This window comes from Octopus sinensis, linkage group LG21 (assembly GCF_006345805.1).
Source record: "Octopus sinensis linkage group LG21, ASM634580v1, whole genome shotgun sequence".
NCBI classification, from domain to species: Eukaryota; Metazoa; Mollusca; class Cephalopoda; order Octopoda; family Octopodidae; genus Octopus; species Octopus sinensis.
In genome coordinates this window covers 13,355,259-13,371,333 of record NC_043017.1, presented here as the reverse complement: position 1 = coordinate 13,371,333, position 16,075 = coordinate 13,355,259, and the positions used below count along the sequence as shown (strand labels likewise).

At 38.6% G+C, this 16,075-nt stretch overlaps 1 protein-coding gene across 3 annotated transcripts in view; it reads right to left on the bottom strand.

Annotated features, from left to right (window-relative positions):
- LOC115222895 (ATP-dependent RNA helicase DHX33) overlaps positions 1–16,075 on the bottom strand; it is an 85,335-nt gene that overhangs the window by 42,541 nt on the left and 26,719 nt on the right. For all 3 annotated transcript variants that reach the window (XM_029793281.2, XM_036512037.1, XM_036512036.1), the window contains exons 9-14: positions 15,232–15,403; positions 13,478–13,575; positions 12,342–12,515; positions 11,024–11,114; positions 8,524–8,589; positions 3,585–3,673 (exon numbers count right to left, since the gene is read on the bottom strand). In XM_029793281.2, the coding sequence (XP_029649141.1) occupies positions 3,585–3,673; positions 8,524–8,589; positions 11,024–11,114; positions 12,342–12,515; positions 13,478–13,575; positions 15,232–15,403 (690 nt within the window). The remainder of the gene's footprint in view (positions 1–3,584; positions 3,674–8,523; positions 8,590–11,023; positions 11,115–12,341; positions 12,516–13,477; positions 13,576–15,231; positions 15,404–16,075) is intronic.

Genomic DNA, 16,075 nt, shown 5'->3' with positions numbered 1-16,075 from the left:
AGTGTAAAAGAGACACAGCAACAGGTTAGCGTTGGAATATTTTCTGATACAAATTTTGGCAATGTGTTGGTGCCATGAAAGGTCATTGAAGATAATAATAGCATATGTAAAGAGAGAAGCAAAGTTTTTAGTTTTGTGTTGTTTATGAGTAGAAAGAATATTGTAATACAATGTGTGAGGTCAGTATCTCAGTGTTGTTGGCAGAGACTAGGTTAACATAGCTACATTGCAAGATGTTATTCTAAACCACTGTTTATAGAATCTACAGAGGATAAAGTTCAGGGCTCACAAGAGTGAATGAAACCTGTGTACAAAAGGTGAAAGAGGAATGAAGGATTGTATGACCTTCATAAATGTGACAAAGAATACACCATTAATGCAAAGAAGAGAGATATAATCAAAGAGAGATATAATCAAACCACTGAGTGTAACTGAGTTGAAAGAACTGGAGTGAAGAGTCTTGTTAATATTTCGCTTTTGGATTTGGTTTGCAAGATTCTTTATGTGAGTTCGTGTGTTGAAGCATATTCTGTTGTGTCTGGGGAGAGTCATTTTCTTTTTGTGCCTTATAATTTAACACACTCACCGGTAAAATTTCCACTTATTTCTTATTTTTATTTTCCTAAAATTTTCGTTGCATCTTGCAACCTTTGCAATAGTCTTGAACTCTCTCCGTTATTTACACAGTGTTCCTTTTTGTTTGTTTGTTTGTGTGTGTGTGTGTTAACATTCTTGTCATTTAATGTCCATATTCTATAGACCCTGTATAAGTTAGATGATGTGTGAAAAGAGGGTAGAGAGGCAGATGGATAAGAGATGGTGATAAAAGGGGATGTACTGAATAGTGAATACAGGTGGAAGAGTAATCAATGGTATACTGTCAATAGACGATGTATAATACGTATGTGGTGGAACTGGTCTGGTAGGAACATTTACAAGAAGATTCTCATCATAAATCAAGTGGAAGGCTTTGCTAATATCAAGGGCAACAACTTTGCTTTTGCTGAAATTCTTAGACAACAATTATAGGTGCTGGCATGGCTGAGTGGTAAGATGTATGCTTGCCAACTGTGTGGTTTGGAGTTCAGTCCCACTGTCTGATAGTTTGAGCAAGTGCCTTCTTCTATAGCCCAGAGCCACCCAAAGCCTTGTGAGGGGTTGTAGTAGACAGTAAAAAAGAGATAGGAGCAAGCATAGCTGTATGGTAAGAAGCTTGCTTCCCAACCACATGGTTGCAGATTCAGTCCCACTTATTGCGCCTTGGGCAAGTGCCTTCTACTATAACCCTGGGCCAATCAAAAGTCGTGAGAATGGACTTGGTAGATGGAAACTGAAAGAAGCCCATCATATATATGCATGTTTTTGTGTCTGCGTTTGACACCCACCTCACACTATTTGACACCAGTGTTGGTGTGTTTGCATCCCTGTAACTTAGTGGTTTGGCAAAAGAAACTGATAGAATAAGTATCAGACTTTAAAAATACATTTAACCAAAAAGTTCTTCAAGATGGTACTCCAGTATGACCGCAGTCTAATGAGTGAAACAAGTAAACAGTAAAAGATTTTTTATAGATAGGCGCAGGAGTGGCTGTGTGGTAAGTAGCTTGCTAACCAACCACATGGTTCCGGGTTCAGTCCCACTGCGTGGCATCTTGGGCAAGTGTCTTCTGCTATAGCCTCAAACCAACCAAAGCCTTGTGAGTGGATTTGGTAGACAGAAACTGAAAGAAGCCTGTTGTATTTATGTATATACATATATATGTATGTGTGTGTGTTTGTGTGTGTGTTTGTCCCCCCAACATCGCCTGTGTTCTGGGGTCGATGTGCTCGACTAAAGGCAGTGCTCCAGCATGGCCGCAGTCAAATGACTGAAACAAGTAAAAGAGTAAAAGAGACACAGCAACAGGTTAGCGTTGGAATATTTTCTGATACAAACAGACTGATATAATAAGTACCAGGCTTACAAAGAATAGGTCCTGGGGTCGATTTGCTCAACTAAAGGCGGTGCTCCAGCATGGCCACAGTCAAATGACTGAAACAAGTAAAAGAGTACGAAAGATTTCATTGTCATAAATGACAAAGATTGCACGACTTGGGATCTTTATTTTGATATTGAACTGAGCATTGGTTAGTATATAAGAGACATTTTATGGTGCTGACCAGCAATCTTGTGTAGGTTTATGTCTTCTACTGTGGGAAGTGAGCAGCCTTGCTGCATGCTACAAATGCACAATCACTACAAATGAAATAATTTGAAGCTGGTTCTTGTCGGCACCTCTGCTCACTTCAAAATATATGTGTGTCCTCTTGTCTTGATTTCATGGGAGAGTTATAAACACAAGCATCACCTATTTCTTTACTACCCACAAGGGGATAAACACAGAGAGGACAAACAAGGACAGACAAATGGGTTAAGTTGATAATTCAACCCCAGTGCGTAACTGGTACTTATTTAATCGACCCCAAAAGGATGAAAGGCAAAGTCGACCTAGGCGGAATTTGAACTCAGAACATAGTGGCAGACGAAATACCTATTTCTTTACTACCCACAAGGGGCTAAACACAGAGAGGACAAACAAGGACAGACAAACGGATTAAGACGATTATATCGACCCCAGTGCGTAACTGGTACTTATTTAATCGACCCCGAAAGGATGAAAGGCAAAGTCGACCTAGGCGGAAATTGAACTCAGAACATAGCGGCAGACGAAATACCGCTCAGCATTTCACCCAGGGTGCTACCGATTCTGCCAGCTTGCCGCCTTCACACAAGCATCACCATTATACAAGTGGAATCTCTGTTAACAAATTGCCTGCCACTTCTGTAATTTCAAAGAGGGGTGTAATGAGAAATCCTCGACTCAAATCCCAAGTAAGGATTAGCAACAAGAAGGGCATCCAGCTGTAAAATCATTCTTCACAATATATTTATCCAACCCATGCTAGCATGGAAAGACAGACATAAAATAAGAGAATGTATTTTGTGGTTATGTGGGTAACTGCACATGCTATATTACACATTGTGAGCAAGGTTCAATCCCTCCCAGAAGTACTGTCTTTACTCTTTTTACTCTTTTACTTGTTTCAGTCATTTGACTGCGGCCATGCTGGAGCACCGCCTTTAGTCGAGCAACTCGACCCCGGGACTTATTCTTTTTGTAAGCCCAGTACTTATTCTATCGGTCTCTTTTTGTCGAACCGCTAAGTGACGGGGACGTAGACACACCAGCATCGGTTGTCAAGCAATGCTAGGGGAACAAACACAGACACACAAGCACACACACGCATATATATATATATACATATATACGACAGGCTTCTTTCAGTTTCCGTCTACCAAATCCACTCACAAGGCTTTGGTCGGCCCGGGGCTATAGCAGAAGACACTTGCCCAAGATGCCACGCAGTGGGACTGAACCCAGAACTATGTGGTTGGTTAGCAAGCTACTTACCACACAGCCACTCCTGCGCCTAGTTCTTTATAAAAAGTTCAATTTTTTAAACGGCGGTGCTCTCAGCACGGCCGCAGCTCTGAGCTGAAACTAGAAAAAAAAAATAAGAGTGTTAAAATAATATTTACTTACAAACAATTAAAATCTTTTGCAACCAAGATTACTTTCGCAAGCCGTGGATCTAGAGGATATGCAGCCATTTGTTTACCAATGGATGTTAACTGAAAATTAGAACAGACACCATTCTGTTATAATTACATTAAATTAGACATGGTTTTATAATTATTACATTAGTCAATTGGCGCAGGTTGAGAAGTTTGCTTCTCAACTATTTGGGACTACTTATAGTCCCAGGCCAACCAAGGCCTTCTAAGTAAATTTGGTAGATAGAAACTGAAAGAAGCTGAAGTATGTGTGTGTCTACACACACACACATATATATAATATAAAAAGCACCATCCGATTGTGGCCGTTGTCAGCTTCGTCTGGTCTCCGTGCCGGTGGCATGTAAAAAGCACCCACTACACTCACGGAGTGGTTGGCGTTAGGAAGGGCATCCAGCTGTAGAAACACTGCCAGATCAGACTGGGCCTGGTGCAGCCTTCTGGCTTCCCAGAACCCAGTTGAACCATCCAACCCATGCTAGCATGGAAAGCGGACGCTAAACGATGATGATGATGATGACAAAGGGCTTCTTTCAAGTTACCATCGGTTAAATTCACTCACAAGGTTGGCCTAGGGCTGTGTGTGAGTGCGCGCGCGCATGCATACATGTGCTCTGTGAAACTTGCAAGCTATGAATGGTGGTATTGTTACTTCTGCTATTAACAAATCGTCCATGTGCTTTGTGTCTTTAACCCTTTAGTGTTCGCATTACTCTGCCAAAATGAATGCTTTTTCATCCACATTGTTTTGAACTAATTATGCATTATCTTGTAGCTATGAGATTTTGATGAGGTAGCTGTTAATTTTTAAAACGATATTGTAGGGTTGGTGTGAGAGACCAGATCTGGCCAGCTTGAACATAAAACAGGCAGAATACTTTTGGCCAGATATGACCAGTTTAAATGCTAAAGGGTTAAAGACATATGGAGTAAGAGATTTCTTACATAACATAAAAATAGGTAATGGTCCACAACAGGATGGGCATCCAATTGTAAAACAATGCCTCAATAATATATACATCTAACCTATGCTGACATGGAAAAACAGATGTAAAACAAACAAGCAGTATTGTTTCAGATCATGTCAGTGAAATGCAGAAGAGGGTGGAGTGAATACATTATCTACTTTTCATGGTTTCAATGGTTTTTAAGTTGGCTTTTTGAAAAATTAGGTTAGGAAGAAGTTAAAGGTACTTTGAGACAAGCTGTACTGACAATTCTTTTTTTCATTGTTGTTTTTTTTTGGGGGGGGGGCAGTACCAGATATCTTATGCGTGTAGGTTATTGCACTTACACTGAGAATGAGGTCAGCTTTATTAGTGGAGATGACATTTAGAATATTGTTGAACAAGATGAGCTACACAAAGTATATCTGTGAGCAACACAGCATATGTATGTATGTATGAATGTGTATGTATGTATATATACATACATACACACACATACCATACACCCTGGGTAACCAATATAAAACTAGTTATGTAAGACAGAAACAAAATACTGCAATTTCTATTTTTGAAGTTGCACTGTTTCATCTCTTGGTAACCAATTCTATGTTGCAATTAACTGAGTTTAATTATAGTTGTTATAATTGAGGACTTCTTTGTAGAACACACACACTGCAGATTATTCTATGACACACCCATATTATACACACACACATATAAGTACAGTTATACACACATTCTATTTCTATATATTCTGTGGAATTGAGTTGTCACAAATATCTAAACATCAATCTCTTGTTTCAACCACTTTTTCATACCTCCCCTACCTCCTATGTATATATATATATATATTATATATATATTACACACACACACATATATATATATAACACACACACACACAAACACCACATATATATATATATATACACACCACACATATATATATATATACACACACACACACACACACATATATTATATTACACACACACACATATATATATATATACATTTTTTTCTTCCTTTTTTTTTCTGTGTATCTTTCTGTCGAAAGCGTAGGCTCGAAACGTAAAAGACTTTTTCTATTTCTATTCTGAGCGCCATACTAATACATTTGTTGGTTTGTACTCCACCTGCCTTCGTCTTTTGTTTATTTTCATAAACCTTCCCATTATATATATATATATATATATATACACCACACACACACACACATATCCACATACATGTATAGCACACACATGGCTGTGTTTAAGATATTTGCTTTGCAACCATGCAGTTTTCTTTACTTAATTCATTGCTTTCTGCCATTTCTTTTACCATTTTCCAAAGATATGCAGAGCACCTGAGTACTAAATACTATAAACTCATCATTGTTATTGTCTAGCAGTGTTTAATGGGCACCAAGGCATGACCACCTGCCGAGAGAGAGACACAACATGCAAACCTTGGCTCACAACTGCTTAGGGGAACCCTGGTATATTGGTGTGCGACCATGAGGTACTAGGGAGCCATTGTGACAGACAATATACATTATCAGAATAAACGTATACTAACAGCTACACTAAGCTAACTACGGTTCATACATAAACTGATTTTGTTCCAACATATGCAATTCTTTTACTCTTTTACTTATTTCAGTCATTTGACTGCGGCCATGCTGGAGCACCGCCTTTAGTCGAGCAAATCGACCCCGGGACTTATTCTTTGTAAGCCCAGTACTTATTCTATCGGTCTCTTTTGCCGAACCACTAGGTGACGGGGACGTAAACACACCAGCATCGGTTGTCAAGTAATGCTAGGGGGACAAACACAGACACACAAACACACACATACATACATATATACGACAGGCTTCTTTCAGTTTCCGTCTACCAAATCCACTCACAAGGCATTGGTCGGCCCGGGGCTATAGCAGAAGACACTTGCCCAAGATTCCACACAGTGGGACTGAACCCGGAACCATGTGGTTGGTTAGCAAGGTACTTACCACACAGCCACTCCTGTGCCTTCTAAACACTTTCCAATTCGTCTCCCTGATTAATTGATCTGCAGATCAACACAATAGGGTCTCAGACAATAAAAGGGCTGATGCAGAAGACATAATTCTTTTGGTATTTGCTGATATCTTTTCAGTCAGGGATCAGCTCCCACTAAATTTGACTTAACTATTCAGCGCTTTAGCATTCAGATTTCTCCATCTTCCACAGCAGAGGCGTTAAGGATTGGCCTGCAAGAGTCCTGTGCCAGTGCCGCACAAAAACCATTCAACCGAACCAAATCAGGCTGGAACCCAGTGCAGCTCTCCAGCTCTGGTCAAACTGTTCAACCCATGCCAGCATGGAAAACAGACATTAAAGGATGATGATTGCCTATTTATTCACATTGTTTGAATTAACCCTGCATTATCTTATAGCCTTGAGCTTTCAATGGGATGCTTGTATATTATTAGAATGGCATCGTAGGGTGGGTGTCAGAGGCTGCATCTGGTCAGTTTTAACATAAAATGGGCAGGAGTGGCTGTGTGGTAAGTAGCTGTAACCAACCACATGGTCCGGGTTCAGTCCCACTGCGTGGCATCTTGGGCAAGTGTCTTCTGTTTTGCTATAGCCCCGCCTACAATGCCTTGTGAGTGGATTGGTAGACGGAAACTGAAATCCTGTCGTATCCATGTGTGTGTGTGTATATATATATATATATATATATATAATATATATATATATATATATATATATATATATATATCGTGTGTGTGTTTGTGTCTGTGTTTGTCCCCCTAGCTTTGCTTGACAACCGATGCTGGTGTGTAAACGTCCCCGTCACTTAGCGGTTCGGCCAAAGAGACCGATAGAATAAGTACTGGGCTTACAAAGAATAAGTCCCGGGGTCGATTTGCTCGACTAAAGGCGGTGCTCCAGCATGGCCGCAGTCAAATGACTGAAACAAGTAAAAAGAGTAAAAAGAGAGAATATTTGGGCTGGATATCATCATCATCATCATCGTTTAACATCCACTTTCCATGCTAGCATAGGTTGGACGATTTTGACTGAGGGCTAACGAACCAGATGGCTGCACCAGGCTCCAGTCTTGATCTGGCAGAGTTTCTACAGCTGGATGCCCTGCCTAACGCCAACCACTCCGAGAGTGTAGTGGGTGCTTTTTACGTGCCACCAGTACGGGGATATGACCAGATGAAATGCTAAAGGTTAAAGGGCACAGAGTCTCGTTCACTCCCTTCTTCTGTTTATATGTGTGAGTATCTAGTTATGTCTGCCTTTTTCTTTCTTTCTTTCTATCTCTCTCTCACTCACTATCTGTATGTACATTTCTATGCAGTGTGTGTGTGAGTGTGTTAGGTTCCAGTGCCAAAACAAACTAAATGTCCAGTCAGCTGTGTCAAAACATCAGCATCCAAACATCTAATTCTGTGTTGGCAGTATGACCTGCTGCTCTGCATATTCCAAGACCACAAGAATAAAGATATCACTTTAAACAGAGGTAAGGATCAGCAAGAGTAAGAGCACCCAGCCGTAAAACCCAACCTCAACTATATCTCCATCCAAACCCATACTACAAAGGTAAAACACTTTAACCCTTTAGCATTTAAACCGGCCATATCCGGCCAAAAGTACTCTGCCTGTTTTATGTTCAAACTGGCCAGATCTGGTCTTTCACACCAACCCTACAAAATCGTTTTAAAAATTAACAGCTACCTCATCAAAATCTCATAGCTACAAGATAATGCATGATTAGTTCAAAACAATGTGGATTAAAAAGCATTAATTTTGGCAGAATAATGTGAACACTAAAGGGTTAAACAAACAAATACACCAAAATAAAATGCTAGTAGTGTGACCACCTCCTCTACTCCCTAAATTAGTGGCCAGGAACCTTAATTGTTCAACTGTAGATTCACAGCAAACAGTAAATGAATTGTCTAGCTTTTCTACAACTTACCTGGATTTTTTCTTTCTTTTCCACAGCCCCTAAAAAATTCAGCTGGTCAAGAGCATTTATGATTGACTGAAAAAGAAATATGAAGACAATGAGTTAGCTATGAGGACATCTCTGGCAAACATTCTGGCTAACCTACCTGATATAGATAGGAGTTAGATGGTTGGAAGCCATATAGACGTTGTTTTCCCCATTAATAATCAATTGTATAATAACGTTAAACTATAACACTATATAGTGCAGTTAGGCTAGTTGTGTGACCACCCATTTTAGCAAAAAAAGCTGCTTATTTAATTACATTGATGTAAAATAGTCATACCTCGTAGCTTTGTCATTCTAAAAATAAACAATCATAACATCAAAATCTCAATGTAAGGTAAATATGAGAGGATAAAATAGAGAGATCATTTTGGCCAGATATGGCCAGTTTAAATGCTAAAGTATTAATAAATTCTATGAATTTGAATAAGTTCATATGTTGTTGAAAGTACAAAGTGGAGTCATGAGACCTTAGCCACTCTGCAGGTTTCAGTGTTGTACTTTGTAACACTAAGTCCTCAAAATTATCCAAATAGACAACATGTTATCAATGGAATAAAGCCAGAGACATTCTACTGGAGAGAGAAACTGCAAGTGTTTAAATGGTACAGTGAAAATAATTATGTCCATATTGTAGCTGTGATATCAGTGCCGGTGGCACATAAGAGAACCATCCGAACGTGGCCGTTGCCAGTGCCGCCCCAACTAGCTTCCGTGCCAGGAGCACGTAAAAAGCACCATCCGATCATGGCCGTTTGCCAGCCCCGTCTGGCACCTATGCCAGTGGCACGTAAAAAGCACCCACTACACTCACGGAGTGGTTGGCGTTAGGAAGGGCATCCAGCCGTAGAAACATTGCCAGATCAGACTGGGCCTGGTGCAGCCTTCTGGCTTCCCAGACCCCAGTTGCACCGTCCAACCCATGCCAACATGGAAAGCTAAACGATGATGATGATGAGGCGTAGCTGAGAAGAAGCTTGATTCCCAAACTTCTGATCTTGGGTACAGAGTCCCACTGTGTAGCAGCAGAGGCAAATGTCTTCTATCATAACCCCAGACTAACCAAAGCTTTGTGAGTGGATCTGGTCGATGAACACTGAAAGAAGCTCATCAGATGTGTGTGTGTTTCCTTGTCTTAACATCACATAATAGATTTAAATGAGCATCACCATCATACAAGTGAGGTTCTCTGTTTCCAGTCTTCTGTGAAAAACATATCTGACCATGGAAAATATTACTTTGCTTGGAAAGAGGTAAGGTTTGGCAACAAAAAGGACATCTGACCACAGACAATCTACCAATTCTGTTTGACGTATGCAGGTATGAAAAATTGAACATTGATGATGATGTATCTCTATGATACACAAACAGATTCAAATTTGAAAATTATATTAAATGATTCTTGCTTAGGAAAAGCTCCTACTAGTATCCTTGGTCTCTGGTTTTTTATTCAATATTTGTTTTTTTCTTTATAAACATTATCAATACCAGAAGTATTGATCTGGAAATAAAAAAAGTTTTAAACTGAAGTTGTGAACAATTCTTTTTGCCAAGATCTTTGAGTAATTAAAGTCACAAAGTAATTTGGTTAGAGTTGCTGTTTGCTGTTCCTTGTGCCTAATAATTTAAATTTCCTTCAGATTGAATGGTTTACCCATGCCGATGGCAGTGATTACTGAGAAGGCTAACCTTAAACATAAAACAGACGGTTAGATTAAGATTAGTCGCCCCTCGAAATGCCTACCTTTAGTTACCTCCCTTTACATTCACAGTTATTATAGCTGACAATACAATAACTTGAATTACCATATGCATTAATTTCTTTATTACCCACTAGGGGCGACATAGAACGTACAATACAATCACGAATGATTACAACAATAAAATGCTTTTCTGGGGTCGATTAAAAATGCATGATGAATTTAAAGTTCGTATGATAAAACAATTACAAGGACAGTTTTACAAAATGTAGTGGGGCGGGTCTACGGACCCCTCGCTCCCCGCCACGACACTTAACCTTATGTTTTTTTCCTTTTTTACGACCTATCTCGTATTTGTGAGGGACTTTTTACTCACCACATTTTTCCACCTTTCATCAAACACTTTCTTGCTCAGGTTCCTCCTCTCTAGTTCTATATGTCTTTTCAGGTGGAATTTAAAATATTCCACCAGACCTGAACCAGAGATGAAGTCACCTTTACCATATGCATTGGTGACCTGTACATGCAGTTTAGTAACTAAGGTTATACCGTAGGTACAGCCCAACTGAAAACATACAAGGTATTGGTCAACCTGGAAGATATCAGCCTTCAGGGTCCATGCAGTGGCAGCAATCCCCTAACATTGTTTTTATGGGAACTTCTTAACCACACATGCAAGCACCTATACCTATCCCTACACACACACACCAACAAACAAACAACACAACATACACACAGACATTGTTTAAGTTGAAAATATTTACCTGTGTTGTTGGTTTGTCCATGAAGTCAAAGTTAACAACATCACTAATACCCATGGCCAACATCTGCAACACTACTCCAGATAAATTACACCTGCAAAACAAATTTTGAAAATATATAGATAGATATTTATAAAGAGAGAGAGATGAACAATGGACCATTTAAATATATGTATGTGTATACACACACACACACACACGAGTGTTATTCTTCATATGACAGGTAACTTTGAAAGTATACTTTTGCCATCATGAGTAATATTAGTAAATATGGCATACATACAAAATAATTCAACTTTTATCAAATTTTTTGGTGTTTACACAAAATGATGAAATATCTAATAATTACTCATTGCTGACCACCAAGCCTAGTATGTGCACCAATCCTGCATCTCTTATGTTAACTCTCTATATTTTTCTTTTACTCTTCCTATATGATGTAAACCACGACTGGAGAAATCAACTAATATATATATATATATATATATATATACACAAACACACACAGTTGTGAAAGTGCATAGCTCAGTGGTTAGAGTGTCAAGCTTAGAACCATGAGGTTGTGAGTTCAATTCCCGGACTGGGCTGCGTGTTGTGCTCCAGTTCACTCAGTTGTAGAAATGAGTTGCGACATCACTGGTGTCAAGCTGCATCAGCCTTTGCTTTTCCCTTGGATAAGATCAGTGGGATGGCAGTTGCCCGTGCTGGCATGCATGAGCAACTGGTCATCCATAAAAACCCTAGATTGTGCGTTCACCAGTGAGGTGACTTTCTGCTCAAACATATATATATATATACAGGGACAGGTATGGCTATGTGGCTAAAAAGTTCACTTTGCAACCATGTGGTTTTAGATTTAGTTCCACTATGTGGCACTTTAAGTGTGTATTTTGTTCTACAGCACCAGGCAGATCAAAGCCTTTTGAGTGGATTTAGTAGACAGAAGTTGAAAAAGACCTATTGTGTGAGAGTAAGAGAGAGCGAGTGTGTACATGGATATTTTCATGTCTCTCTTATCTTGACATCATGAGCTAATTGTAAATGAATGAGACCGTCATACAAGCAGTGTCACTTGTTCGCAATTTTCTACAGAAAGATATCCAACCGTTGAATTTTTCCTGTTTTAAGATCTAACAGACATATTAACCTGGCTTCGAAACAGGTTGAGGACTGGTGATAGGAAGAACATCCAGCCATAGAAATTCTGACAACAATGAATTACATCCAACCCATGTAAACAGAAGAGTGGACATCAAGATAACGATGATAACGACATGTTTACTGAAATATTTCCCTTTACTTAGGAAGTAGTGGTACTGACCGTTGTATTTCTGGAAGAGTGTTTGGTTGAAAACTCTCAAACTCCTGCTCTGTATAAAGTCTGTAACAAGTACCAGGAGACTCCCTCCCAGCTCTGCCAGTTCTCTGTATAGCCTGTGCCTTCGACACTCTCACCACTTTCAAAAGATCCAAACCAATTGAAGGATTGAAAAGTCTGCAGAAATAAAAACAAGAAAAGCAATAAACACCAAAATTTCTCTTTACCATTTCTTTTATCTCCTGCTTCAGCATTCAGATTACGCTCAAATATAATGCTTATTTATTCATGCCAACCATTCTGAGAGCATAGTGGGTGCTTTTTACATACCACTGGCACGGGACCGGTTAGCTGGCATTGGCATCAACATGCTTGAATGGTGCCTTTTCCATTCCACCGGCACAGGAGCAACACATAACCATACCAGCGAAGTCATCTCTCATGCACACCACATCTGATGCTTCTTATGTCCAACTTTTCTCTCAGTGCACTTACACTCTGTCGGGTATGCACACTGACATTATACATCTAGCTTCAGAGGAGCATACTATATAAGAGATATAGTGGCTTACTACACACACACACACACACACATATATATATATATATAAAAAATATTAGAAAAAAACTAATTATCTACCGATTATATACATTTTTATTATTTTTGTAATTTACTTAATCTTTACATTTTATTGTTATTTTAATTTTAACTTTTCTATTATAAGTAATTTTCTAGATGGTGTAATTTAATTATTCATTTTGAATTGATAAAAGGTGGGTTTTTTTCTAATATTTTATATATATATTATATTGTGTGAAATTTGATTTAGTATTTCTAAATTGAATTCTTTTTCCTTGTAAGTTTGGATTTTATTCCCTCAAATAATAATTATTATATATATATATATACAGAGAGAGAGAGAGAGAGACACTGCTCTACTATACACATACATACAACACTACTCTGGACCTCACTAAAAGACAACATAAAACCCATTTGCCAAATGGAAACTGAAGCAGACAAGAGAATATGAATGGTGCTGCTGATATTGGTGACAAATGTCTTTGATGCTAGTGATGATGTAGACATAAACAGAACAGAACAGAACAAAACAAAATTAAAAGCCAATTGTACTTACTTGGCTTTCACCATACCAGAGTCTATAACATGTTTGATGCCTTTAATGGTCAAAGATGTCTCAGCAACATTAGTAGCAACAATTACCTTCCGTGTTCCCTTAACGAAGAAATAATTATAATGAACACAGAGAAAATAATCAGCAGCTAATGTGAAAAACACAATTATGGAAATCACTTCAAATGAATATATTGAGCTTGTTTATCATAGGTGTTAAAAACATTTATTATTATTATTATTAGGCGGGGGTGCAGAATTGTTAGCACGCTGGGCAAAATGTTTAACAGCATTTCATCCATCTTTACATTCTGAGTTCAAATTCTGCCACGGTCAACTTTGTCGTTTGTCCTTTCAGGGTCAGTAAATTAAGTACCACAGTTTGGCTAACTGAAAACTCTTGGTTCTAATTTTGTCACCATTTGGCTGACCGAAAACTCTTGGTCACAGCTGTAGTTAGGTATTTCAAATGCCCAATTCTATCTCATTATTATCATCAATATTCTCTCACATTGGCAGCCTGAGTTTTTTTGCTGCTTCACGGTGCACCCGCCCTCCTGACCCCCACCACCTGTACCAGAAGTCTATTCTCTGACCTCTATTGGATGTCTCTCTCATGAACACCTCCAAAGGCTTAATGCTCCCCCATTCCGACTTAGAGTTTATCTCCTATGTAATGTAGCGATTACGTAGTGCATAAAAATGATGGTGTAGTGTATGCAGGTTGAAGGCTATTGTATGATCATGAATTCTGCCAAATGCAAGCTTTCTTTTCAAGTACATGACGCTGCTGTCCCCCATCCCAGGACCTCACAGGCCCACACCTCCCACATGCTCAGGGTTGGTACACTTAATGTTGGCACACTGAAAGGTAGGTCTGGTGAGATTGTTAAGATGCTTGAACAGAGATGTGTAGATTTGCACTGCATCCAAGAAGTAAGGTGGAGAGGAAGTTCTACTAGGTTCTTCACAGGCAAAGAACATAGGTATAAGACTTTCTGGGCAGGGAACACTGATGGGGGAGGGGCTGTGGGTATACTTCTTGCAGAGAAATGGGTTGATGAGGTAATTGAGGTAGTCAGAGTCTATGATAGAATACTTAAGATTAGATTAGTGCTGCAACATGGTTTAGCAACCATCATCTCAGCCTATGCCCCTCAGCCAGGGCTACCTGATGAACAGAATGATGGATTTTATGACACCTTCTAGCAGATTATATATATATATATGTGTGTATATATATATATATATATATATAGAGAGAGAGAGAGAGAGAGAGAGAGAGAGAGAGAGAATAATGGGAATATCTGCTCACCTGGATTCCTCTTATAGCCACTCTTTACCATACAGACTTAGTCCTAAGTCCTTTACCATGCAGACTTAGGTTTCAGTGTGTAAGTTCAAATCATTCGAGCACTACCAAGTGTCTTCTATATTGAGAATCTCTGGATCTCATCTACTGACTCTCACACACACACATACACATGATGGGCTCCCATATAGATTCTATCTGCCAATCCACTCACAAGTCTTTGGTTGGCCTGGGGCTAAAGTAGAAGATATTTGACTGAACCTGAAACTATGTAAAGCAAACTTCTTACCACTCAGCCACACCTGTCAAAATTCTTCAAGGTAAAATTAAGGTACAACCGAGGTGTGACTTTGTGGTCCAAGTGAACTCAATGTTGGGAAACCTGGATTCTGAAAGAGAAATAATGTATTTCATAAGAAATATGGTCAAGAAAGAGCTTGACTTACTTTTGGAGCAGGAGTGAAAACTCGTAACTGGGCAATTGGTGCTTGAGCAGCATATAACGGATAGACACACATAGGTGGTGCTTCACCAATTAAGTCTTTGGAAATATCTCGGATCTGTTTGACAATGGATTCAATTTCTTCCTGACCAGTTAGGAAAACCAAGATATCCTCACTGCAGAACAAGAAAAAAAAATTCTTTGTTAGGAAAAGATATTTTTCCATTTTATTTATTTTTTTTTTTCAAGGAATTGAGTTTAGAAAAAAACTGATTAATACGAAGCACTATATATATATATAAAGAAGCATTGGTTATAGAACAAACATTAAATTTGAACCAGCAACTTTATATACAGCAGGGTGGTGTTGTATACAAAGTTGTTGACCCAATGCTTCTTTATCTTTGTGTCTCATTTATATTTGAGCAACTTCTTTTGCAGTCCTATAAACCCTTTTGTTTCTATAAAGAGAGACAAATATTATTTCTTGTTGTGTATATATATATATATATATATATATATATATATATATATATATATAACACACACACACCACATAATATATTATATACATATATATATATATACACACACACACACACACACTTATACACACACACACACCACACATACATAGTATATATATATACATATATATATTATATATATATATATATATATTATATTTATTATATAGAAGGAGCTTCTACAGGACTAGAACTGTTTCATTCAAGAGAAATCTTCAGGAAGCTAGTTAACAAGATTGTATTGGCATTTTACATTTAGGCAGGTTAAAGGGGTGTTGGTGGGGGACTTTTTGGGGGTAGGCATAGCGCAAAATATCATAC